Raw genomic sequence first — 27,964 nt, forward strand, 5'->3', positions numbered from 1 at the left:
GATGAAATTTCATAAACAGTACTATGAGATCATCATCGATGAGATCCCAAAATTTTTTGAAGAAGACAAAAGTGAAACCACCTGAATCTAGTACTTTCAAAATTTCAAAAGAGAAAACAGATTTTTTGATTTCTTCCAAAGAGAAGGCTTCATCTAAGTAGCTCAGATCTACCTGAGGAGCCCCATATAAACTATTCCAATTAAAGCCAAACCATACTGGTGAAGAGTAACTAAACAGGTTTTAAAAAAAGGATAAAATTTAAAAACAATAACTCTTGATTATGTACTTCAATGCCCTCATTCAAAATTGAAGAAATATGATTTTAGTACTTTTTTCCTGATGCAACTTTATGAAAAAAAGAGGTGTTGCGATCACCTTCCTTGAATCAAGGGCTTTTGGATCTCTGTTTTCAATATATCTTCTCTTTGCGATAAAAATCTCTCAAAGACTGCTTTAAGACTCTTCTAAATTCAAACTCTATCGAAGATAGATCTATGCGCTTCTCTTTCTTATCTAGTATGTCAATATCACGCTGGAGCTTCACTTTCAAATTATTATTGACGATCCTTCTAGAATATGATCATTGCTTTAATACTTTTCTTAGCTGTCTCAAATTACTCACCATGCCTCTGCTAGTTTGCTTTCATCTTTAATATTCTTCCAGGAGCTTAGGATAATATCCACAATGTCAGGTTCCTTGAGCCACCAAGCTTCAAACATGAAGATTTTAAAGCATTGAAACTTGACACTGCAATCCAAAGCAACAAGAATATTATTTGATGCAGAGGAAGATAGTGTCATTTAGAAAGAAACGGATAACAACTCTTCCTACTTAGGAGACAATAAGAATTGATCAAGTCAGGCTAGAGAAGGATGCTCTCTTCTATTGCTCCATATGAAATCCCTTTTTTTAAGTCCAAATCAATACATTCTAAGGAGGAGATAAAGTCCATAAATCTTAAGCTGTCCTTTAGGCATTATGGATTGCCTTTTTTGCCACTCAAATATATGGTGATATTAAAGTCCCCCCCAACGATCCAAGGGCTCAGGAGAAACCTTGTGATCTCCAGTAACTCATCAACGAATATGTCTCTTAGGTTCGTTTAATTAAGCATATATACTGCTAAAATACACAAATTTTTTTGAAGACTGGAGCAGGATAATTTCACTGAAATAGAAAAGATTCTGTAAATTACTCTCATGGTAGAGAAAAGCTAAAAATTTCAACCAATCAAGATTCCAGCTGAGGCACCCATAGAATCAAGATAAGTCCATTCATCTAATCTATCACCTCCAAGAGAACTCAAAAGGGCATGGGATGGTGAAGCAACCTTTATTTCTTGTAGCATCAAAACATTACAAGAAGAAGAGTGAATAAGATCTCTAACTGCTTTCTTTTTGCTTGGTATATCGATCCCTCTGATATTCTATCTGACGAAAATCACGATACTTTTCAAGACAACAATAGAACAATACAACAATTACAAACTTTTTCTATCTTGTCACAGCACATTGAGGCCCCATGGAATGAGTGCAATATATAGAGAATCTCAATTTCATAATAAACTAACGAGCTTCATGATAGCTCAACAATCCACAGTAACATAAGGAATAGAAAACTAGCTTCCCATTCAACCAAGATACATTTGAGTCTAATAAAAGAACACCACAAGCAGACACACGTACTAAAGCCGAAATACCAAATTGATGAAATAATAAAAGATTATCTAGCAGAACAAAACCAACAGCATCTCAAAATAGATGAACAGAGCAAAGCTAGTGAGGGATTACATCTTAAGTCATGATATAAGAAATGATCAACTACAATACAAGCTCAGTAGCATTCATATCATCTGCACAGTTGCCTTACCCTTCTTGAGATCAAGAAGTGTGTTGATGACCTCCTTAGTTATTTTTTAAGTGAACGAGATCCCATAAGCTCTTCCCCATTCCAAAAGCAGCTTGTGTGGAAGAGAGTTGAGAGGCAGTGTAGGGTCTAGACTAAATTCAACCATCTTGGCCTTCTTTCTTTTTGTTGGGATCAATTTTTGGGTGGCTTCTTTCATGACTCCTATTGCGTTGGATCTGGTGGGCTTTCTAGGCTCAAGGATCCCAATGGTAGCCTCTAGGTTGCTCGGATACTTTCTAATACAAGAGTTTACTTCAGGATCCCTTAGTTCCAAGGTTGACAAGATCACTTCATCCAATCAGCATCTTTGTTATCCAATCTATTTTCAGCCATTTAAGAGGTAGCTACCATCCCATCCACATCGTCTTCTTCCACATTATCTACTCTAGGCATCAGCTTTGGATCTCTAGTTAGATAGGGGCTATCAAACTCAAGTATTGGAGTGGTCTTCATCTTCAACATGGATTCATTCTTCACCTTTTCAGTATCATCCTTCTCATATAAAAGCTTTAGTAGAGCATTAAATGAGGGCTAAAACTCCAGCTGGGATAGCGTGTTAATGTCATTGAGAGTAGCCAACTCAACTATCTTTTTTTTTTGTGAAGCAGGTACAAAGAGGTTATCCAAGAAAATTAGATCAACAGTGCCCTTATCTTTTTCGAGCCCCACAAAATCCAATTTGGAGTTAAAATTTCTACCTTCTTCTTTGATTTTTGAATATAAACCCTGTTCAAGTTGTCCTTCAACCCAGTTTACTCCCTTTCGATCTATGATACTCGGCCCAACCGAATAGTCGCTAGGCTTTACCATAGTTGACATCAGAAGTGATATCTCCAGCTTGCTATTAAAGGCTTTCACCTTTCTAAGATCCTTCTTTTCAGCAGTTGCAAATGAAGGTGGCACAGGATGAATAGGTACCTCAGGCTCATGAGAGGGAATGCATTCACATCTCAATGAGGCTTCTTGTCCTCAAGTGGTGCTAAGATCCTCCTAATACGATTGGCCTCTTGATGGGATGAAGAAAGATCGCTAAAGATGTTGGCCGAAGGTGCCAGAGGACCAACATGACAATGAGATGGCCAAGACATGCAGTTCACTTCCCAATCAGATCTAGACAAAATATCGGAGGGTACAGGATTTGCAACTCTTATATCAGCAATGACAATGATGATCCTATATGGTGGCGTCTCATAGAGTAACCTTCATATCTCCAATCCTGTTACTAATATTGTGGTTGATGTTGTTTTTTATAGACCCCTCAATAGTTAGTTTGATATGGGTTCTATTAGAGCGGCTTGTGGAAAAAAGTACTTCTAGGGATGGATATGGACTAGAGGAGTGGCCACAAAATACTTTTACTAAAACTCATAGTAGAACATATTGGAGGAGATCAAGGAGGTATCAAATGGAAAGTCATAGATGTCTAGGATCCATATTTTGTTGGTAAAAATTACTGTAAGTATTGCTACTCAATATTACCTTCATCAAGATCTAGGTTGGTAAGGAGGTTCGAGAGAAGTAGAAGAGCTTCTTTTCATCTTTTTTTTGATGGTAGGTGATAGGGGATGGAGACAGAGAGGATAAGGAGGAGGTTGATAGCAGTAGGACAAAGAAGAGGAGAGCCTGGGGGAGACATTAACATGGGTGATATGCCGATCCCAACTTGAAACCAAATCCGACTTGATTGTTTGAAGCTCAATTAGGCCCCACTTAAATAAGTCTATTTAGACTGCAATAGCTAAGCCTAGTCTAAATTGGCTTGATTGAATTGAAATTCTTGATCTAATTGATTGAAAATATTCGGGCTTAACTTGAAAGACAACCTAATAATTAAATTTATGCTTAGAATCTTGACAAATTGAACTTATTTCAAACTATTTAATAGGTGTGCCAAATCGATCCAAGTGTGCACCATCATTTAAAACTTGTTTACTCCATTTAAAACCTGATTACGCAATCATTTAATTTGATTTGACCAATTTTTTAAATGGGTTATCTAGATCGGGTCGAGTTATCTATTTAGAGCTTGTTTGGATAATCAAGTAAAATTTGAGCTGAATTGCTTGCTAAATTTATGAACTGAGAAGTTCATTTAAGCATGCCTCCTATCAACTCAACACTCCTTCGGTCTGAATCCTATAGGAAGAGAAAAAAAAAACCTTCTATAGATTTTTTTTTCCTTCAGCCTTACCAATATAGGCTTTTGAATTAGGATTTAAGCTAAAACTTTGACAGACATTTGGAAGGTGCGAGTTGGATGGACTAATTAATTTGATTCTTGCAATATATTTTTGCAAAAAAATTCAAATATGCCCTTGATAAAAAGATCGAACTTGATTTTAGATTTTTGACCCATTTAATAAATGGGTTAGAATCAAATTGGACTCTATTTGCCACTTTTAAAACTTTGGCAGGCACTTGGAAGATGCAGATTAGGTTATGATTAGATTTGACTCAAGATAGGGGCCATTGATGGGTGATGCTGGAGCTGGGACGATAAGAGGAGAGGCTAAGGAAAAAATCCTCCTAGAAAATAGCAAAAAATAAGCCTACAAGACCTATAGTGTAGGAGTCATTGGCAATTCTAAAGCAAAGCCTAATGACAGCAACAATAAAGAGACGGTAAAAATTCTCTACTCAAAATTCCGCTGATGGCAATGAGATAAGAGAGAGATACTCTAAGACTTTTCTTCGATCAAAAAGAATTTATTGCTTCTAGGCATGCTGTGATTGGAGAACACCAAGATGTTAAATTTTAACACGAAGAGCATAGGCTTTTGGTTTGGATGATACAACCACTTGTAGCAAAGGGCTGGGGCTTAATATTGAAAGGCATTGGACCTCCTTCACCTCTCATTTTTCACAAAGCGGCTAACTGCAGTAGCAGTTTGGGTAAATAATTACCTGATGTAATTAAACACCAACTCTTTTTCTTTTTTTGCATTATTTTTTTTAAATAATCTTTAGATCTTGATGTTACAAGCACTTATGCGTTACCTGAAATTGTCCGTACTTTAAAACTCCTATATATCCGAAATAAAAAGGGTTCAAACTACAACTTCAAAAAGGAAAGAGTTGCACCATGTCTCATTGCTTTCAGGTAACACAATACATTCGTATATTCATCTGGTGTGTATTTAAGGGGACAAAAAGGAAAGAAGGAAAGAAAAGCCTACATCATACAAGATTGAGACCAGCCCCAGAAAGCATACTGCTGCCTCAAATGCAAGATGGTTCCTTTAACTGATGCTTGTACTAGCCTGTATCATGCTGAAGAAACTGTGAATGGAAAAATTTACAAAGAAATAAGGAATCTAACTTTTGTGTTCATCAATTGAAGGGTCAATCTTGATTATAAGAGGTTGGTGTAGGTCTGGAGTGGAGACGATTGGAAGTTGAGGTGTGACCAGGATGCTTTCCACCTCTGGATTCTCAGCCAGCGCCTTGTCTAAAGATGACTTTGCCACTTTTGTAACGCATACCATAAGGATAGCTGCACCAGAACCACAGAAATTATCAGACAGTCTCAGCTAATAATGCTGAGATTCAAAAATTAAATAAATAAACAGGACTGAGTCTGTTTTTTTTTTTTTTTCCTTGTCAAGTTTTGTCACTTATATCTGCAACATTTGATCCCAAGCAAAGCATGAGTGCCAACTGTAAGTATATTTTGATGGAGCTGGCATGCAACATTGATAGCAAGATGTCGTTAAGATGTCAAAAGGTATTCCATTGGGAGTCATAACATGTTACCAAAGGTAGAATGATGCTCATAGAACTAGTAATATAACATAATTTAATTGGTAGTTTATAGAATTATAATATCATGAGTGCATGCATGTAATATTAAAGCAACCTCAAAGATTTGGGACCAAAAGTAGTGAGTAGTGACCATTACATAAGTCTCTTCAGCTTGAGTTGGGTTAAAAGCATGGAATGTATTTGCACCGTCACCATCTTCGAATAAAATATTTTCTACGGTAGCACCATGAATAGCGCATAGCAGAGCAGCGCCTAATACTCCAGCAACTCCCATCATATGAAATGGGTTCAACGTCCAATTATAAAACCTTTGGAAAAAAAGGATGAATAGAAATATAGTTGCTACACCAAAATTGGGCGCAAAGAACCAACCAGATCGACCCAATGGATAAATCAGGAATATAGAAACAAAAACAGCAATTGGAGCAGAGAATGCAATTGCGACCTTATTGTGATCAGTGTTGGAGGTGGGGAATTGCTACACTACATCCAAACTCAAGCTTGTTTCTATACAATGACTACAGTTACTGAAGAAATTGATTAGGATGTGTTGAATTATGTCATGCCGGCTCAAGTTTGTAATATAATATCAAAGACTAAATTTCAAAAACAATAAGTTTTCTAAATATTTTAGCATAAAGATCATAACACTGAAATCCTTTGCTTTAGCCTCAAGCATGAAACAGTTCTTATGGCCAGAAATTTAGTATAATTTTGCAAAGGACTTGCAAGGATAGTATGTTGTGGCATTTCTCTTTATGGATCCTAGGAAGCTTCCCTTTTCATGGTTCTTTTTTTTTTTTTTGAACAAATATAGATATATAATACATTGTGAAAGAATAAGAATTGCACATGACAACAGTCTCACCTGATATTAAAAACCCTGATATTATAAGTACCTGCATCATTATTAAACAAGGAAAATGTCAAAATATAAGGACAAACAAATGACCTCTGCAATGGCATTTTCAACAATGAAATTCATGCTCCATGCATATCATAATTTGATATAGATAATTATTACTGAACTTCTCAAGAATTTTGCTTCCACAAGTATATAGGATAAAACATGCTTGACTATGGTTTCAGGTTTTCTGACAATTAAATGGCACATTAAATTAGAGTACTTTAACAAGATATACCAAACCTTTTTTTAAAGATTACATAATATTTATAGATGATCCAATGCTGACCAATGGGAAGACGTAATATTTAAGGACTTAAAAAGTAAGTAGATTGAAAACAAGGCAATCGAAATACAAAGGGCCTCTTTGGTATTGTTTTAGTTTTCTGGTTGTTTTTTGTTTTCAAAAACCTATGAAGAAAAATAAACTAGACTGCAAAACATGTATGATGAAACCCTTCTGTTTTTTGAAATTGTTTGTATAGCTTTTGGTAGCAGATATTAACCACTTTGAAAAAAAAGTTAAAGTAAGAAGCAACCAATAGCAGAAGTTCTATGCAAATGATATTTTAAAAATCAATATCCATGTATTCACTAATTTGTAGAGAAATGAGAACACAACCAATGGTGATGCCAAACAGGCCCAAAGCAAGTGAAAAATGGAAATGAAAATGAGGCCTGAAACAAATTTTGACTACACCGACAACAGTGTAACTGGTTTTGTTATCTTGGATCTATTATGCCAAAAAGAATGGAGTGATTGATGAAGACATATTACAGAATTAGAGTTGGGAGGATGGAGAGGTGCTTTGGCAATGTTATATTACCATTTAATTCTTTCATGATCTTAAGGGAACTAGAGAATTTATGGGAGTTATGTCATAAATAAAGTGATGAAGAACTCAGAGATAGCATGAACATGTACATTAATTATCTGAGCTGCTGAAGTGTAGTGCGTCTTCATCAATTAAGACCAATTAAGATGGCATGGGAATGTGCAGTGAATATCTAAGGAATCATTGGTATGAAGCAGAGATAGAATCTTTGTCAGAGGGTCTAGAAAGAATAGAACATCTAAATTAATATGAATTGGAGTCGTGAAAAAAATTTAAAATTCCTTGCATTCTAGCAGTTTCCTTAGCTGTATAGGCACCCAATCATTACAATCTTGATACAGCACATTTTTTGGTACTAGTGCTCACATGGAGTGTAGCAGGTATTGGTTCCCTATTGACATGGTATGCCTGGCACCATCCGTTGCTTAAAACAGTGCTTGCAGTTCATAGTCCTAGTTAAAGTTTTTGGAGTGGTACAATGGACTCTCATTAGATCAATTGAAAACAAAAGCTCACAACAATACCATCTGTAATGCATTTTATTCTTAAAATAGTATTCTTGACCTAAATGATAATAAAAAATTGTCAATATCAAGCTACTATTTAGTTTCAAAAGATTCCATCAATGAGAATAGCATAAACAACAAACTTTATTCCATCTATTTCATCAATTTGATGACCTCCTAAGAACAAGTCCTTTGAACAGGAGTAAATAATGTGAGGTACAGAGTCAAAAAGGTTAATGGCTTGAGCTAGTATTTGACATAATTACTGTGACAACTAGAAACTGGAGTAGTCCCAAGTAGGTACAAGGATAATCAAGGTCCATGATAATGGCTTGGAGAAGAGTTTAAAGGTGTTTTTGCATATATAACCCTACAAATTTTGGATTTTGCAAGTATAACCCTGCAAATTTATGTTTTGCACACATGTCATTTAAATATTCAATGGCCTTCCAATTAACGATCCATTTGAAAGCTTTCAGCATTTGCAGGTTTCAAAAAAATGACACATTTGTCCTTATGTGGCCCACATTCCCTCTCACTAATCCATCTCCATCTCTCTCTCTAAGGTTCTCATTTCTTGCCATGTCCATTGCCCCTTCCTCCTTCCCTAGCCTACTGAGAGCTCACTGGTGTGATGGGAAAGCTTCTTTGCGACTCAAGCGCATTGCTTAAATGCTAAAGCTCGCATTGCTCCTCCACTAACCAGAGGTCTTGGCCATCTTGTTGCCATCGCTGGCTAAAGCAGTGCCATATCCAGCCCCTAGCCTGGGGAGCCATGATAGGGCTAGAGGACCAACAATGATGGCATCTTAAGAATATCCATGTGTAAGAGGTTTTCTAATAGAACCTACAATGTTGGGGTGGTGTTTTGGCTGGAGCATGGTGAAGATGTGGAGCCAGATGGAAATGGTTTGTTTACCATGGTGAGAAGGGCAATGGGGGTGGTGGCCAAGGCAATGGGGTTGTGGGAGCGGAGGCAGCAGATGGTGCAGTGATTTTTAGAGGATCATGGATCGGGTGAAGAGGAGGGAGGTAAGAGATGGATGCAGTAATCTGACACCTCTGCTTGCCAGATCTGAAGGTCAGGTAGGGGATCCATGTGGTCCAGGAAATGAAGCACCTTAAGAGGAAGGTGGATCGTGAGTAATTGGATGCAAGAAAGGGGAAGGTCAAATTCCCTATAAAATTTCTTTCTCAGCAGTTTATGCCAGGGTTAATTACATCATTTATGGCAAATGTTACAACTATAGTCAAATGACTGCAATACTACATTAGGAACACAGCTATTAAAGGTATCAAACCGCAACAGCATTTGTGCAATAAAAAGAGCATTTGAAATGGCATCTGTGCAAAATACAAATTGACAGGGTTGTATATGTAAATTTCAGAATTTGGAGGGGTGCAAGTAGGTCTGATCAATTGAAACTGATTCATCCATACCCAAAAAGCACATCCAATGGGTTGAATTGAGTTCCAAAAATGAATTTGTATATTATGTTGTTGGGCCACAACCTGCCCATCTAACAACTTTTATTAAAAATCAGTTTATATAAAAAATACCCACCTTAGAATCCTATATAATAATTCAATTTGATTTAGACTGGTAATTTATTTTATTGAACAGAGTGAATGGCTCATGAAGCATGGATACCCTAGACATTTCTTGTTGTGATTAGATAAGCCTAAACTTGACTGCAGTATGGTTCAGACCTCACTGGCCATGTGTTGGGTCAAAATCATCTAAAGACTTCACCAACAAACCTAGTGGATTTACCTCTAGCAAGACAGACCCACCGAAATGTAACGGGAACGAAGAATAAAAGTGGTTCTGAGTCCAAATCCAGATATCACACATGTGAACACAAGAAATGACTAGACTATATATGCAAATCTCCTCAGTAAGTGGCTCCCAGAATTACTTGAATCAAATATAATATATCTCATTCTGTCTTAGATCCATATAAAATTCTTCTCTGACCACTGGATCAGTCCTTTGACTTGCATCCTATGCTAGAGGGTAGAAAGATGGTATTGAAATACAGTTATGATAATGATACCATTAAAATAACAGTTATTTTTAAACATGATGAGCCTAGAAAACTCCTTCGACTCTTGATTCATTTGTACCTTAGACATGAATGCAACTTCCCATAACATAAGTAGTCCACCTTCCCATTTGTTTTGACTGCAACCCAGTCTAGGGGAATGATGGAGTTACGCCTTGGTCTTGTGACCAACAAAGCAGACAATACACCAGCTGACTAACCTTTTAGTGTTTATTGAACAATCCTCCATTGCCTAGGTTGGCCTTGGATATGAATGGGGCATTAATTCCTAAAGGTGTGCCAACCAGTCATAAGGTCTGCACAAACCTTTATTGAAGCCTTCTAGATATAAAGTTGTACTCTATTATCTGAAAGACGTACACAATATTTGATGGCTAAAGGGATTGGATAATGATGATCATACACATTGGAATACACTAAAATATAAGGTATAAGATATATTGATTCAAGACAAAAACCCAACACGAAAATTAGTATTCGAAACTGGACATGAATTGCAGCAACTTTCAAGCCTTAAGATGAGCAGATAAGTGAGCCATAGTGGAAATAAAAGAGAATTTATTTGTTTGTACATGTGTCCACATGTGAGAGAGAGAGAGAGAGTGCTTGTGCATGCATAGTGATGATGGAAGGTGAACACTACTTACCCAACGAGTAGTAGAAACCTCACTCCATCCATGTGTCACATCAGCTAGATCCTTTAAAGTTGTTCCAACATATACTAGTGCAAGAGTAATTGGCTACAAATGGAACCAAAGCACTACATCAGCCTGTCAATTCATGATGAACATAAAGACTTTGCAATCATTAAATTATTACATCCTTTACACAAGTATCTTAAAACCAGACTGTGGCCAATACAAGAGATACTTAATGTTAGCTTTATTCCATTTGCCTGATCCTCTACATTTTCAAATGCTACTTGAGGAATAGTAAAATTGATGAGTAATATGTAGAACACAAAAGTAAACCAAGGAAAAACTGAAAAATATACCATAGGAGGTACAAGGGAGATTAGAACAATAAAAAAAAAATCATACTTATTTAGTTTTAACTTTTAGATAATTATGATCTATTAAAGGAACATACTGATTTTAGAACAATAAAACTAACATATAAATGCAACTAGTGATTGCAAAACCATCCCGAATCACCTAGTTCGAGTATGCTGCACTATACTGGCGGCGGACCGAGATAGTTTCGACATTTGAAACAAGACATCGGTGAAGTAGTGGGTTTTTTAACCCATTACTAGCTTCCCCTCCCTCCTTTTCTTTCTCTCTCCCCCTCTCTCTATCTCTCTTTCTCTCTCTCAGCTAAGATTTGGTGGAGGAAGCAGAGGCTTAGCGGCTCACCCCGTGGCCACTGCCGGCATCTCCTTCGACTATTCTCTCCCTCCCTCCCCCTCCTTTCTTTCTCTCTTTTCCTCCTCTCTAGTCCCTTCCTTCGCTTCTGTGTCGGTTCGCACCGATCCAGTCTGGTACGGATCCATACCGACTTTCGATTCCACGGATCTTGATCGGTATGGTACAAAACACCATATTGGTATGGTATGATATACACCATACTGGACGGTACGTAGTATAGCAAACCATGCTCATAGCTTAGACAACTAGAAGCATAGATGTATTAGTATAGGGTGTCTAAATTAAAGAAAACTATATAAATCATAGACACATTCACTCTAACATTACATTATCCACAGCAAGGTTCGCTTTCTTGATATCAGATCCCATACCGATACCATCCTATTACAATCTCGATAAGCGGTTTGGTACAGTAGTGTTGGCACGATACAGGATGGTGTACGAGTATGAGACTAGTGCAATATGGTATGCCCCATACCGAGCGGTATAGGGTGGTATGGTAGATCATAATCCAAAGTCCAGACACTTAGTTTAGCCCACAGTACTTGCCTCCAACATTCAAAATGAGAATAATGTATTTATGTCTCCACATGGAGAAATTCTTAAAAATTAATAGGATCCAAGACTTGAGACATGTTCACAAACAAAACAGTGCTGAAATCCAGGTAAATACGACTAGCATGACATGATAACAAGCATAACGGCTAAGATACTTGTTAATGGCAATGATATTACAGCTCAAAATATGTCATACTAGAAAAATAGTTAATTAAATCCTCAAATACATCAAAATAAATATTTTTTTTCAAAAAAGGAATTGTATGTGATTTCCTTGTAAAAGAAGAAAAAGACAAACATATGTACACGGATGCAAGCATGACTTGACATTCTATTTCTCTAGGCTTAGAAATTCATACTTAATAGCAGTAAATAATGGCAAAGATAATTTGAAATGCATGACAATGTGATTTTATGTTCTTAAATTGGTGCCTAGGTAACCTCTTGAAATAGGTGATTGTGCTTGTCAAGCATACCATCATTCCCAGCCAGGAAGCCATCATATACTCTCCAATGCCAACAGGAGTAACAGATAGGAGGTAATTTAGCATGTTAAATGGAAGCAATGGTACAAGCCTAAGCAGCAATACAATCTGCAGAAAGAGAACAACAAATGTCAAAACTGGGTAGGCTATCCATAATGTAAACTCTGATGTCAATCCAAATCAAAATATCAGAATGAATAAATGAGGAAGTCCAGCATCAACAATGATTAGCCAAGGTTTGTTTTCATGTGTCTTCACAGAAAACTTTTCATACAAATCTGAACATTAAACCATCAATTTATATACCATCCTGACATGTGAATCATGTATCATGCTAACTATTGAATTCTCTTTAACTCCACATATTAAATCTCATGTTCTGTTCAGCAGCCATCTCTGTGAAGTATGGCAGATATCAGAAAGCAAATCACAGAGACAAGTTAATAAACATAGATGCTAGAGAAAGAAAGATTGCAAGTATACAGCATTTTATGGATCAAAATTACCAACAGTCAAAAAAAGCTTCAATGCCCTCGTACAAGGTATTCAAATAGATAGGTTCTTTGAAAGTAAACAATCAGGGCAAGTCCTCAGAAAATAATTCCTCACTACACTGGTCAGCTTTGACTTAAGAGATATTTGCCGAACTATAACTCAAGAATTTATTTACACAATTCAAAAAAAGGCTTTTGATCACACAACATGGTCATAGGAATAGATATATGAATTCAGTTAAGAAAATCACAGACTAAGTACATCAAATTTGTTGTCATCACAGTACAGTTTTCCCAGTTTGAAGAAAGCCAGGTGAAAGGAGGATGGGCCGGGTTCAAACCTATAAACCAGCATGTTCATGTGTAGTTAGAAAGTAGTCTGATGCATTAAGTATCAGACCGCATCAAGTTTATTGGGTCAGCACCATTGAAGGATATCCAACCAATGAAAAGTCAGGACAAGATTTTAGGACTTAATACTTCCCTTTCTGCTTTGTCCAAATGACCACTATTGAACAAGACAAAGGAGGTTGAGCAAAGCTGTGAGATGATATTGATCTCGTGGTTAGGAAGTAAACTAAAAGCTGTGAATTGGAGGCTGCATTTGCAGCCCATCCATCATATAGTGGAACATGTGTTCAACAAAAATGGAAATTTATAGAGTTTTAATAGCACCAAAAAGCTAAGGAAAATATAAAACTTAAAGAAACCTAAGCATACTAATGGTATTAGCAAAAGTTACTGCTGATACAAGGGGAAAAATATTGCACCGGTTGCTGGATAAGGCAGGTTAACTGGCTGAACAAGGCATTGTTCTGTCAAACAACATGACTTTTTGGAGAATATGTTTGTTCAACTCAATAGGGGTTATCCCCTATTTTATGGGATTACATGACTTCACGGGGAGAGGTGAAATAAAGATATTCTGCAGGTTAAGGGGTGTGTCATTCCTTTCCTTTACCCTTTTTTACTGTCAAAAACTTGTTCTCTAATTAAACCCTCACTACAAACAACGAGCATATCTTATATGGAGTAGCAGGTTTGCAACCAAACAGCTTTGAGGCTTAAGTCAGGAATAAAGGAATCTTGGAGGAACACCAAGGAATAGGGACTGCTAACCCCTATTGTTTTATCCCGCAACCAAAAGGAGAGACTTCGAAAAGCCAAAAAGTCTATCATGTTGCCTTTATATACTGTTTATGGGAATCGAAGCAAGTCACATCCAAAGGTCTACTTATAGTTTTAATAAGAATTTCTTCTGACCAGTTTTAGTTTCTGCATGATGCCTTACCGTATTTTCCATCAAAATGATGACCTGAAAAAATTTGCAATACAAGTCTGAAAAGTAGACAGGCTAAAAAGATACAATTCATAACAAGGAGGCAGAAGTAAGGAGGTGGAGATGAGAATAAATAGAATGGAAAGTTGTTTCAAGTTAGACCACTGTACTTATAGAGGCTGATGCATTAAGTGAGGCATTTGACTTTCAATGACATGAGGGTCAGGCTATATGGCATAAATGTAAACTTCCTATGTTTTCATGAAAATTAAAAAGTTTTAAAAATCAGAAAAAAGAATATCTAACAAACAAACTAAAGGATATACACGACATGTCTCACCATAATTGTTGTACTCAAGTTTGGAAAGGAAAGATCTTGCAGTGCACAACCCACATGTGCAGAATTTGCTAAGAGAATATATCATATTCCTTGAATATTATTCTAAAATTGTGTAAACAAAGAAGAATCTGCGCATGCTAAGGGAGAGGACAGCAAGAAAACACAACCTATAACGTGGATACAGAGTAAGGAGGTGAACTTAAGGGAAGTAAATGGAGAGGGAAAAGAGCAATGGATCAAGTTGGCCCAATGTTTGTAGCAGTTGAGGGGGGCCTGACTCTTGATGATGCAAGAGCAAAGGCTTGGAGATCATAGTAGCTGCTTGGGTTCTGCATCTGATGAAAATGATGTTTAAAAAATTAAGAAAAAACATAGAACAAGGAAATAAATATAGATGCTCTGTTTCAACAGTTATGCTTTAATCATGGTTTTAGATGCCAGTCTGTGCCAATCATGCTGTAATTCCAGATACATGCATGCATGCATGCATACATACATACATATATTATAACCAATTTAGATTAGGATAAAAAAGTGAATATTTTGTCAAGCAAATGTATGGAAAAGTAACCAGCCATGATTCAATACCACATGATTGTAAAACTAAAATAAGCAAAAACAAACTCTTCCACAGCAAGGGTAGGCAATTTAGTCTGCAGATAACATCACACCTAAGTCAAAAGGGTTATCCATTCCATTCCACTACTTAACGAGAAAAGAGGGGGAAGCAGTAGTAGTTACCAACATACTAAGATGCATGCATATTGTATGATCATATCTTCATTAACTAAAGGGGTCAATAATTATGTAAAGAATGATGATGTGTTCTAGAAGTTCACAGTTCCTACTACAACCTTTGTTGCCTAGTTTGGCCATTATAAATCGGCCTAGTTGAAGAAAAAGAAAACTCAATAGCATGCAATTTGATTCATGGTACAAAATAGAACGTTGGGCATGTCAAACTAATTTCAAGGATTAAATCAAGATTTGCAGAACCAAATTAAAGTTTGAAAATTTTAATTAGTGCGGAGACTAAAATTTAATTTCCTTATGTTGACTGGGTTCTTCTCTGAGACAACAGGAATGATATCTTCAGGAATTGATAAGTGATATAGGGACACTTGACCATGCAACTATATTACACTAATAATTGTGATACAGCACAAACAGTAAAGCAGTCAAACAGGACAGAAGCGTGCACAAGTTCATGCAGGCAAGTGCCTGCGCATGTGCATGCATGCAGCTCCAGTATAAATATCAAGAACATGTTGATGCAAATAAAATATACAATGCAGAACAGTTTAGACCAGGTGAGAATGCAGGAAAGATAAAATGACAAAGACTGTTCAGTTATCAAAGAGACAGCCAATACTTTTAAAGGTAATTCTTGGTCATCAAGTAAAATAAAGTTTACCAAAGGCAAAAGCTTCAGCTTCAAAGTATGCTCTGCATATGACTGTTCATATGTTTGGTACCTCCATTTAATAGAAACCAGGTCAAGATTTGATTAGTTCGACATGCAAGTATTAAGACGGGCTAGGTGATGTCTATTAGAAGGCCTTATGAATCTTCAAGAAGCCACATGAGAAGCTATTGCGATACATCTTGACCATATACACGATATGAGTCTTAAGTAAAGAAGGTGACCAGTAATCCATCCAATTCAAACATGATTTGCTTTTGTTTGTTGTGTGTTATAGAGATAGGTAGTTCTATATGTCATAATAATTGGAAGAGATATGCTCTGACATGACTAAGCATACCGGCAAAAGTAGTAGATGGTAAAAGCTTTGCAGGACCAGCAAGCAAATAAGAGAGCTCTAATGCAAATGACTTTTCACAAAATGCTCCTCAAGACTGTAAGATGAAACTTGATTCCAAAATATTAAAATAATGAAAATTGTTACACCTTCCTGTCTATGCATTCCTATTTATAGACCTTCAGTTTTCTTTGATAAGAAGAATTGTCAATCACTTGTTAGATTGTTAAGTGGCAAGAAAAGATGTGGTGTAAGTAGGAAAAAAATGGACAAAACTTTAACCTTAAAACCAGATCTCTGGATTGCAATAGCTACTGCCTGAAACTTGGGATAATCCTTCAACCTGGAAATAACATAATGCCTTCCAATCTGCATAACAGTGACAAGATATGAAGCCTATGACCAACAATACATTATGTGACAAAATCATATGGAAAATTGGAAATATATTACAATCTTTTATCAAACTTAAATATACAAATTTGTGTTCAACAAGCAGCTGAAAGTAGTTGAGATTAGGCCTCTTGGTTACTGTTATAGTAACAAAAGCATGACTTGGAATCAGGAATAAATTCGAATGAGTAAACATCAATAAAAAACACCCTTTTTGGTCCTTCTAACTGTATAAAACTAAGCAAAACAGGAAGACAGGTACAGGAAGAACAGTGAAAAGTGCATGTCATACAAAATATTCATGTCCCTTAAAAGTTGGGGTGCCTCATTACAGTTTAGTTAGCTTATGTGAATAACAACAAAATATAAGAAAAAAAATATATTGAAGTTAAGAAGTCAGCCAAATATGACATAAAATATGTAAGGCTAGTTCTGGCAAAGTGGTCACAAGATGCTGCGACAAAATTTAGCAACATCCAGCATAAAGAGAGGGTATTTAATCATGGTTCAAGGTCCGGTAGAGAGTTGTTACTTGTTAGAGTTTTATAGGATGTATCAGATCCTGGTCTACTTTTCCCTTCACTGACTGCAATAATTAGTGACTGGAATTAATTTCCTATCGCACCCACTGTCTGGTTAAATACCTAGAACAGTTATCATCTTGGTCCTGACAAAACCAACTTGCAAAAGGGGCTTTAGAATAATTTCTTTTGGATCCTATTACTTATTGCCTGCTGAAAAAGATCCTGTTGGTCCAATCCAATTTAGCTTTAATTTCTTTTTTTGGCACATTTGTTCCATGTACTAAGAGATTTTCTTTTTCAATCATCCTGTGAATTTGTCCACTTATTTTTGAATTTAATACAATCAGTTGGACTTTCAATTAACATTTCTAACTTCTTTAGGCCCCTTGATGATGGTTAGGCTTTTTATCATGGTCTTCCATTATCTGTATATGTGAATTTTTTACACCCTTGATGCTTTATTATTTAGTTCGCATTGGTTGAGGCATGTCGGGTTATTCAAAATTTAGGGTGGGGAGTTCTATATTTAGGTTCTCTTAAGATGGTAACACCATGTTCCTAAATTGATCAAATACTCAATACTGAGTCTTATACACCACTATGGCACTATCCACACACATCAGGCACTGCATTGATTACTAGATAGGGTTGTTGGTTATACTTTTGTGATGATAGATGGGTTTCGACAATCAACTGCAGTCCATATGAAAGTTCATTTGAGTTATCATGGTATAAGGGTGCATGTTAATGGATGGATGCCAAGCAATCCATGAGCATCAATCAGGATTTGGTTTATCAGCAGTATTTGATTTATAATTGAGTTAGTTTCGATGCAGGACTAGGTATGAAAGGTCTGCAACAATTAGAGGATCCGGAGAGAGAAAAAAAGAAGAGAACAAATCTTGAACAAAACGGTTCTGTTCATGGTTTGCCATATTACCGACTAGGCCGAAATCGAACTTGACCGTACCAAGGGTACCGATATAGTAATAGGATGGTACCAATATGGGGTCCGATATCGAGACAGTGAACCTTGGTTCTCTTATTTCTTCATACTTTCAGCATACAATACCTTCCAATGGGCTACTGTTTGACAATTTATAGACTTAGTCCTAAAAGGCTAAAACTTCAAAATTTTGAGTCAACTAGGATTCTTAATAGATATAGAAACAAACCCCCACAATTTACTAATTAACCAACCAAGTTGACCACTATTAGGACTTATAACTGAGACCGATACTGTAGCACTTGCTGTATGTGCTACAATACTGCACGAACAATGCATCTCCAAATTAGCTTGAAAATAATATACTTAAAAAGAAAAAAATAAAAAGACCTATTAACTAGTCCAGCTGCACCTTGCTTCATTGATGTTCCTCGCAGCAGATTGAGGCCCTAAAATATCTCGATTGCTGCTCCAATTTGTAATCTCAAACCTCTGCTGATTTGAACGGTGACCTGAGCACTTCTAGGACTGATTCTTGTAGCTGTTGTAGGCCATAAAAGCCTCTCTTCGATAGCAAGTGCATCAATCTCCCCCCCCCCTCCTCTTTCGGGAACTCGACTCTGTTGAGACAGGGCCGAAGATGCCATCTCCTAACAAAGCAACAAATTCAAAAAGAAAGTTCCTACTGTCCTTTCGAGATTCATTACAAGCAAATCTTGATCCAGCATATACTTCATCAACAAGTCTCCATGCCAAAAATAATAAGTGTTCAGGGAGCCATCATGATTTACTCTATGATCAAAAGCCATGGCCTACCCAACAGAAGGTGACATCACAAGAAGCACATCAACAAACCCTCCAATGGAATAGGTGATCAAACACCTTTCATTGACTTTGAGATTGGTGTTATTCACCTAGGCTAGTTTATGGCTTAGATTAGGCTCTATCTTCAACATGAATATGTCCTTTGACACCACATTTATGCAACTACCTGAGTCAATCACCATTGTGCACAATTGTCCATTTCACCGCACACTAGTCTAGATTATATTGGCCCATCACCAATCTTCATTGTCACCTTTTGGACATGTAGTCAACAATCGCCTAAGAACTAGAGCTGATCATTGGGTGGACCTCGGGCCTAAACTATATTCACTTTTAGTCGGACTTTGAGCTAGGCCTATTTAAAATTTGATATTTTCTGTGCCCAAGCCTGGTCCATGATCAGCTCTAAGTGAGAACAATACAATGATGTACTAGCTCCTCACAATCAAGGCTTGCCATACCGCCCCATATACCAACCAATACGGGGCATATATCGTATCTGAACCAGTACCATCCTGATATGGCTTCTTGTAGTGTACCGATATTGTTATACCATACTGAACCGCATACTAACACTATAATAGGATGATACTGGTACCGGGTCCAGTACTGAGACAGCAAACCTTGTTCACAACCATCCTCAATCTTATCATCATCACTTTGTGATTCTGGTTCCAACACCACAACTTCTCGTCTTTTGTTTAGGACTGGTGGAAGCAATGAGAGCTAATTTATCCTGCAAAAGTAACCACTCAATTTGGGCATTGGGCTGAAATATGACCAAATCTTTTGCACATAGAGCACTGTATTTCATCCTTAATTTAGGATTGAAGTCCGAACCATTATGGATACTAGGAGAAGTAGAGGATCTAACTGGTCAATTACAGAGGCAATAGAACCAGTTTGAGACTTCTCTCAGCTCAAATCTGCAATAGAGTTGTCAGCCCTTGCCGGAACTGTAGAAGCAGCCTTGTAGCTGTTTTTTCTTCTGTTCTTCTTCCATCTGGTAAGACATCTGAATACTGAACAGCATCAGCCATGGCATATAACCTGCCAGTAGCCAAACCTGATGGGATGGAAAGATTCAGCCCTTGGCAATATGTTGCAATCATGATATCTTCATTACAAGGAAACTCTGAACATGTCGCTAGACTGTAAAATTTAGCAATGTACTCCACCATCATGCTTCCTTGTACAAGGTGTGTAAGCTGGATATGGATTTGTTGCTTGTAATTTGGAGGGACAATGTGACAACCCATAGCCATCTTCATGTCCCTTTTAATTTTGCCTCTGCAAGAAATAAGTTTTCTCATCTGTTAGCTTGTACCAGTGAAAGAAACTTTCAATAATGTGCAGCCAATCAAGAAGTTCCTCCAGTTATTATCTCCATAAAAATAAGCTATTTCAAGCTTTGCTCCTAGCTCGACATCAACAGATCACTGCTCTTTGGGCTGCTGATCAGAATTTGCTGAGGAAGGATGCATTCTTGCACACAGGGACAATCAAAGCTGATGGAGATCCTCATTCTTTTTAGTTGCATTGCTTTTATCTCCAAGGATTGCTACTGCAATTGCATCCAAGGTGGTCTCCGTGGCAACCAATGATGTTTCAAATCATGCAACCCCATCATTCAATTGCTCTATGGATTGCTTGATGCCCTCATATTCATGAGTAAAGGATTCAAATTGAGAACTGAGTTCTGCAATTGAAACCAGGGTGAAAGAAAGAAGGATTATCAAGAAAGAAGGAAAGGATACGATCTCTTGATGCTCCATTACCAAACTAATGCAGGACCAGGTAAGAATGGTCTGCAATGAGTGGAGGACCAAGAGAGGGAAAAGAAGAAGACTGAACTTTGGCCAAAAGGGTTCTCTCATTTCTTCATAAAACTTTCAGCATACAATGTCTTCCAATAGGGCACTTTGAAACTCTTTACAGACCTAACAAAAATCCCTAAAACTTTCTACTTTTGAGTCAACTAGGGCTCTTGCAAATATAGAAACAACCCCCCCTACAATATGCTAATTAACTCACCAACTTGACCACTATTAGGACTCTTAACTGAGACTGGTGCTACACCAATAACTGTTCATGCTAAAGTACTGCACGAACAGTCACACTTCCTAATTAAATTGAAAATAATATACTGAAACAATAAAATAAAAGGCCAGTTAATTAGTGAAAAATCTGGGCTATTAGATGAAAATCCAGCTGCTCTTTGCTTCCTTGATGTTCCTTGCAGCAGAGTGAGGCTGTAAAATACCTTGATTGCTGCTCCAATTTGCAATCTCAACCCTCTGCTGGTTTGAACAGCAACCTGAGCACTTCTGAAACTGATTCCTATAGCCGCTATGTCTACCTTTAGGCATAAAAACTTCCCTTCAATGGCAATTGCATTACAGTCAGTATTGCTTTATCCATCATTTGTCAGCAGCGCAATCAATTTGACAATGCTGAAGACACATGGGGTTATTCGAGTAGCATTTTGTTCAGTCAACCCAATCACTATAGTATCAGCTTATCCGATTTCCCCTCTGTACTCTAAATCAAATGTAGAATTCAGTAATTCTTAACTTCCATTGCATGGCAAGCTAGTTTTGACCAATCCAAGATCACCTCAATTGATTGGATGCCTCTACGAAAAAGGAAAGATCTTACAAAGTGCTATGCTTATTGGAAAGGCCACACATGAACCAAATATCACCCAAGTATTTTTGGAAGAAAATATACATCATCCTTCCCAAAAAGAACAAATATTTAGAGCAGTAAAAAACTAATGGATGCAGAAGCCGATTTATTAAAGGTAAAGAGAGGAATATACATTTTAAGTTTAATAGTACTATGAACAAAATTTACCGTTCTACCAAGCACGAATGCAGCTGTTGCACCAATTGTTGCTCCAATGGAGTCAGCAATGAAGCCCACAGGCAACCCAAAAAGATATCCACCACCCAGCTGGGAAAAAAATAGCACATATTTAAAAAATGAGCTACAGATATCTTAAAACAAAAGTATAAATGTTTAACTCTATCATATCTTAAATCTATAAGTCACTATGAATTACAAAAAGATAGCTACATGCATTCACCATAAAAGATGAAAAAGCAATCTGAACTTATGCAGAGATTGAACATTTGGTCAACAAATGGTTATATGTCATAACTTAATTAATGATGGCTCAGATAGAAACCAGTTCAGTTATCTCAGAAAATTGAAGTGTAATGAGACTAGGAATTAACATCGGAGGAGGTAATTCTGATATTAATATTATACTTGAAGGTCTTTAAAATCACAAAAAAAAAAAAAAAAGAATCCATGTATAAGTTATAACACAGCAATAGCAAACATATAGTCATAATTCTTTTTCCCATTAAATTGGTCAAAGATGGAGCACTAATCAAGGTCAAGAAGGCAATGTTAGGATGGAGCAGGAATTTATTATTGCTTGTCATGTCAACCTGATAACAACCTCTAAGAATATGTACCTGATATCTGGTCAAGGCAACTTTAGACAACAAATGGACTTTCCATGGAACACTGAAGTCTAGTTTTTTTGTGTTTGCAATTTTAGTTCATGCAATTAGGGTGCAGCTCTCAAAAATTTCCCTACACAGAATTAGTTTCAGAGGAAGATGAGAAATGACAAGCTTTGACATCACGTACTGCATTCATATCTGAGGCACAAATGTTAAAGGATAAGTCAAGTTGAGAATCAATTTTGTAGGTAGTATATGCACCTAAGCATAGTCATCACATCTATCTGGCTGATAGAATTTATGAATATATTGTATAATGCAAAAAGAGCAACCAAATAAAAATTCAAATGCATATATATTGTGTATACACACACACACAAACAAAAAATATATGTCTATATATACATATATACATACATATGTGTGTGTGCATGCGCGCGCGCGTGCGTGTAATATATACATACATACATACATATACACATACATACATACATATATGTGTGTGTGTGTGTGTATCTATGTATGTATGGATGCATGATCCATATCTCAAAGACAAGTATGAAGCATGAACATTACCACAATTCAGTCACAAGCTCAGCAAATTAAAGAGTGCAGCCAGAATGATAGTTTGAAAGATATAAGGAACTATCAGCAATAAAATTATCCATATATGTGAGAATGATTGATTATAAGGGACAAAAATATACAATGACAAGGTATCCAACTATCTCAAAAAATCACAAGTTCATGCTTACTGTAAGTATTGATGCTGGAACCGCTAACACAGTCAAAGGAATATACGCCACAGCCCTGTAATTTTATTTTTCAGATAAAAGTCAATGCCAGGATTCAATATTGGAGGATATGAACATCAAATTTTGAATGTGCAAGTATCATTAAGGACTAAGTACTTACTATATCAGATGTAAATATTGAGAATACATACGTTCATTGTGTCAATAAACTCAGATATGCATTTATGATGGATTCCAAGAGATGAAGTGAAACGACAAGAAATCAAATGTTATCTATCTAACTAATAGAAAGTTTACCAGTGAAAAGAACTGATTACAAAATCTTATACATTATAAGAACTTAGACCACAAGATTTTGTCAGAAAAATTGCTCTTAGTAATTAGTGCCCAAGGAAGTAACAATTTTAGCATTATGTCAATAATGATTTCATGGAACACATGATGGGAATTACCCAAGTCAACTTGGAAGATGCCACGTGGAAAACCAGAAATGAGAAAGTCAAATTCTATTAGAGAAGATTGTTGACTTGTGATAGGGATGGCAACAGGTCGGGTCGTCTATTACCTATACAACAACATCCCCACCGCCCACGCGCACACACAACCCCCCCCCCACACCCCACCCAAAATCTGTGCAGGGTCTCGGTACTGGGGGCAGGTGGAGTCCCGAGATAGAGCAGGGCAGGTAGAGTTCAACAGGGGGGGAGTGGGATGAATTGGGTGAGGTTAAGCTACACTAATCAAATTTTTTTCATACAAATCATTTTATTTTTTGCCTCAAGGAGGGGATTTTGTGCGGATTTATATATATTTGGGTTAGGTTAGAGGGGGTTTTACCATTACCTGCACCCACTTTGGATCCACTGAAGGTTGGGTAAAACCTATCCCATGAGGGCCATGTTGAGTTGGGTACCTGATGGGACAGTAAATTGCTACCCCTAACTTGTGATGAATGATTAAGAAAACAAATCATAGGTAGCTCAGAGGTAGTTAAAGATTTTTCATAGGAAATATTTATCACAAGATGCATACCATACATTTTTTCTTTTCTAGTCAAAATACACGTCTCCTCAGATCATTTAATAACATAAGTAAAAGAGCCACTATCTTCAGTTGTAGCCATAACTTCCTGATATATATATCAACATATGTCATGGGCACATGTTGTCACTTTCATCTTAGTTAATGATAGTAATGGTTAAAGTGACAAGCATTCATGTCTAATTTGGTGAATTAAGTTTAAGGTGGTGAGCAAACCTAAGAAAATTTGGCATTCACGTTGCAACAAGAAACAAAAGCTAGAACTTCGACAAACACCATGATAGAAGTGGGGAAAACTTGAAATAGCATGAGTTAAAAATAATGACCATCACTTACAGAACAAGAGGACCCCATGGACCAAGATTCTCCTTGATCCAAACCAAAAAATCCTTCAAAATCTGTTGGCAAGCAAATATAGTTATAACATTTAGTCAATGAGAAGACAATAAGCAAAGTCGACATTTTCACAAAAGTAATACACATGAAGTTAACAATTGAATCAAATACTGATGATACTAACAATAAAATAACAGCTTTTTCCAACTATGAGCATAAGAATAATGGAGCATCTACCAGGCAATCCGGCACAACATACACTATCAGTTAAAAGAATGAATATAACTTTCAATCCACTACCATCTTTTGAGGAATATAACAATTAATCTGCCCAAAAGAGGAGGAATTTTTAAAGATACATAGCTCACTCTGATTGCATAGGCAATAAGTCAATTATGATTGCGAATCTTGTGATCATTGTTTGTTATACTAGACCGTATTACCCAATACAGGCGTTATGCACCATAATGCTAGGGTGAGACTTGGTATGTCCCCCAGCATGAGTATCGATACCGAGGTATGTACCTTACCAACACTCAGTTAGAGTGTACTAGTTGGGTGCCAGTATATGGTCTAGTACTAAGACAATTTTAGCTTTGAAGCCTGTGATAGATAATTTAATTGACAACACCTAAAGATCATAATCAATCTACAATTTTAGCATTTATAAGTAATCATTTCAAAAGACTTCATCCAAGATATCACATAGAATCCAAAAAAGAATCAAGCACATCTAATGGAAATAGACACATTATAGAATAAAGAATTGGTATGAAAACTAAAATGGCATTCTTAAAGAAGAGAAACCACAGGTAGAAGAAAATTTGAAATATAAACTTTGGTGAACATTTTTTGGAAAAAGACCCCATAATGAGCGAACTGATTTGTCCAATTTAAGGATATGAATATTTTTATATTACTACAGGAGCATCATTAAAATCTTACGAAATAATAGAGAAAAGATAGAAAAAGTCTAATCATTCGCAGCAATACAAGATTCTACTAACAGCAAAGCACAATTTTCTGTTTTCTACTTGCTTCTATACCAAAAATTGTTAATTAGAAGAAGTGATGCCACTATCCATCAATAAAACATCCCTATGTATGTTTTATTTTGGCCCTCAAGGCAACTCTAGTGCACTTGCCACTACTTCATTTATCCTTCCTTCACCCAATGATTGAGTTTCACGTTTCCAACTTTCCCCATTCACATTCATATGTCATAGGAGTGCATCAATCTAGGGTTGGATTTAGACCTAGCATGACTGACCTTTGTCGACTAGGTTTTCAGCCTAGAGTCTTGACTTGGTCCTAGTATATCTGCTCAATTGATTCAGATCATCTAGGGTCAGATCAGGTAGTTCAAAAACACTGGATGCAGGACTAATTAACATAGTTGAATTCTGATGAAGGGATAAGTTCAGCATGTATAATAGTAGAAAAACCTACAGCTTAATGAACACTAAAAGAACTGTTCAGGTGCAATTATAGGAGGATGTCTGGTTTGTTCTCCCTTCCTGGACAGTGTCTCTGTACCTTCCTCTCATTTTCTCAATGGAAGTAGGCTAGGCTGCCTATTCTTTCCCTCAAAACGGATAGGAATGTCCAGAATTGGTCATAGGAATTCCAATGGATGGAGACAGCAGATTTTAGGCATTGAGTAATTCTCTATATGTCAATCATGTTTCTTATCTTGCTTAAAAGAATCCTCTTTAGGGATTGAAAACTTCCTGAATTGCTTGATTCACAACCTCTCTTACTACACCCACAACATCCATCTGCTCCTCTAAAGGACAACTATCAAACCCCCTCCTTCAGCATACTTCATCATCACATTTGCTTGAGAAGTCTGCTCCATCAGAATGTTCAACTCTCATCTCAAGCCATCTCTCCAAAATCCCTACCAACTCAATATCATGACCATCCATATCAAAAGTGCATCGGTTTCCAAACAATTTATTTAATTAGAATGACAGAACATAACTATCTTATCTAACATAACAAGGAAGCCGTTTAGAAAATGGGGGACCTACTTTAGAATTCATAATATTACCTCAAAATTGCCAACATCCAACTGTAGGAATCAAAATTTTCAAAGGATGTGATTAAGTTTTGAAGCCTCTATTTAAAGAGAGAAACTAGACTCATGCGGATCAGGAAACAGAGTGATTAGGACTGTATCTAGTTATGTCACATGGGAGAAGACATGTGAATTCCCTTTTTTATATAAAGTTTAAAAATCAAGCACCTAAATCTTTCCTGTATAAATAAAATAAAGTAAAACTGGGTCCAGTACTTCTAGTTTCTCATTATAGCAGACTCTTGGGGCTGTTTGGCTGTCAGATTGTGCCAAAACAGGTTCAAGGAAAACCTAAAGTGGATGAATTTATAAAAACTCTTGTTTAACTACTTTTGGAAAGTAATAAAACCTGAAAATCGAGTTTTATGAAAAACAGGTCTCCCCATTTTTGTAAACGGAATTTATGATGGAATTCATAACTTTCCATTTTTAAAGAAACCTCATAGACAAACAAGCATCCCCTTTTATGCAATACAAGATCATCTTCAATTGCAAAGCCTCTCGATTACATTACCTGTGGTCTATCTATAAACAACCAAAAGCTACAAATTGAGCAAAAGGAGTTCTGGACTGGCAATCCTTCATTTAAAGTTCCACACTTATTCATCAAAACTTGGAGGTCACCTTTCAAAAGAAGACTTCTTTCCAATTGCTTGTCGCATATATTACAATAAATAGCAAATGGACCGTCAATCCAGTCATAGATATAAAAAAGATCACCTCACAAATCTCAAACCCCAGCAATACGATCCAGAAGCCCAGATTTCCACAGAATCCACGGTCCCTATATCCATCCACATTTAAGCGTTCCGCCATTCTCTTCCAATCCCATTACCTAATCATCCTCGATAGTGAAGTAAAAAGAAAAAGAAATTCCACAAGAAACAAGATCTGGAAAAGCAATTTTTAAAACAAGAACCAAAGATTTAGCAATCAAAAGAGATTTCAGAAATTAATCAACATGAATAGCAAATGCCGGATCGATTCCAAATCCAAAAACGAGTCAAAATCCGCTATAACACCACCAAATAAACACAGATTCAATAAAAAAGCAATCAAGAAAGAGGATCGATACCTTTTCCATGGGGAGGGTGGCGAAGGCCGCGACGATGGCGGCCGCGAGAAGGAAGAGGAGGGAGATCCGAAGGAGAGAAGACCAGGAGACCGCCATCGATGACAGCCTCCGACGCCACGGCCTGCACTCCTCCGCGTCCTCGCCCTCCACCGTGATCCCCTGCTTCCTCGCCCTCAATCCCCGACGTTTGCCAGATTTAGACTCCCCTCCGCTCCTCCTCTTCTTCAATTCCCCTCCCCTCCCCCC

At 36.9% G+C, this 27,964-nt stretch overlaps 1 protein-coding gene across 1 annotated transcript; it reads right to left on the reverse strand.

Moving 5' to 3' along the window:
- Nucleotides 1-4,969: 4,969 nt before the first annotated feature.
- Nucleotides 4,970-27,958, reverse strand: LOC105057774 (uncharacterized). The gene is made up of 9 exons (XM_010940469.4): nucleotides 27,719-27,958; nucleotides 24,564-24,625; nucleotides 23,187-23,241; nucleotides 21,812-21,910; nucleotides 16,550-16,636; nucleotides 12,386-12,502; nucleotides 10,632-10,724; nucleotides 6,541-6,571; nucleotides 4,970-5,403 (listed from the first exon to the last, which is right to left on the reverse strand). The coding sequence occupies exons 1-9, from the start codon at nucleotides 27,812-27,814 to the stop codon at nucleotides 5,225-5,227; spliced, it is 819 nt and encodes a 272-aa protein (XP_010938771.1). The 5' UTR covers nucleotides 27,815-27,958; the 3' UTR covers nucleotides 4,970-5,224.
- Nucleotides 27,959-27,964: the final 6 nt, after the last annotated feature.

Source organism: Elaeis guineensis, chromosome 14 (assembly GCF_000442705.2).
Source record: "Elaeis guineensis isolate ETL-2024a chromosome 14, EG11, whole genome shotgun sequence".
In the NCBI taxonomy this organism is placed as follows: domain Eukaryota; kingdom Viridiplantae; phylum Streptophyta; class Magnoliopsida; order Arecales; family Arecaceae; genus Elaeis; species Elaeis guineensis.

What these genes read in the sequence shown, in the direction of transcription:
- LOC105057774 (XM_010940469.4), bottom strand. Translation starts at nt 27,814, where the DNA reads ATGGCGGTCTCCTGGTCTTCTCTCCTTCGGATCTCCCTCCTCTTCCTT. An exon ending in CCATGGGGTCCTCTTGTTCT is followed by an intron (nt 23,242 to 24,563) that starts GTAAGTGATGGT and finishes ATAAAATTACAG; the next exon opens with GGCTGTGGCGTATATTCCTT. An exon ending in AGGTTTCTACTACTCGTTGG is followed by an intron (nt 6,572 to 10,631) that starts GTAAGTAGTGTT and finishes ATAATGATGCAG; the next exon opens with GTACTTATAATATCAGGGTT.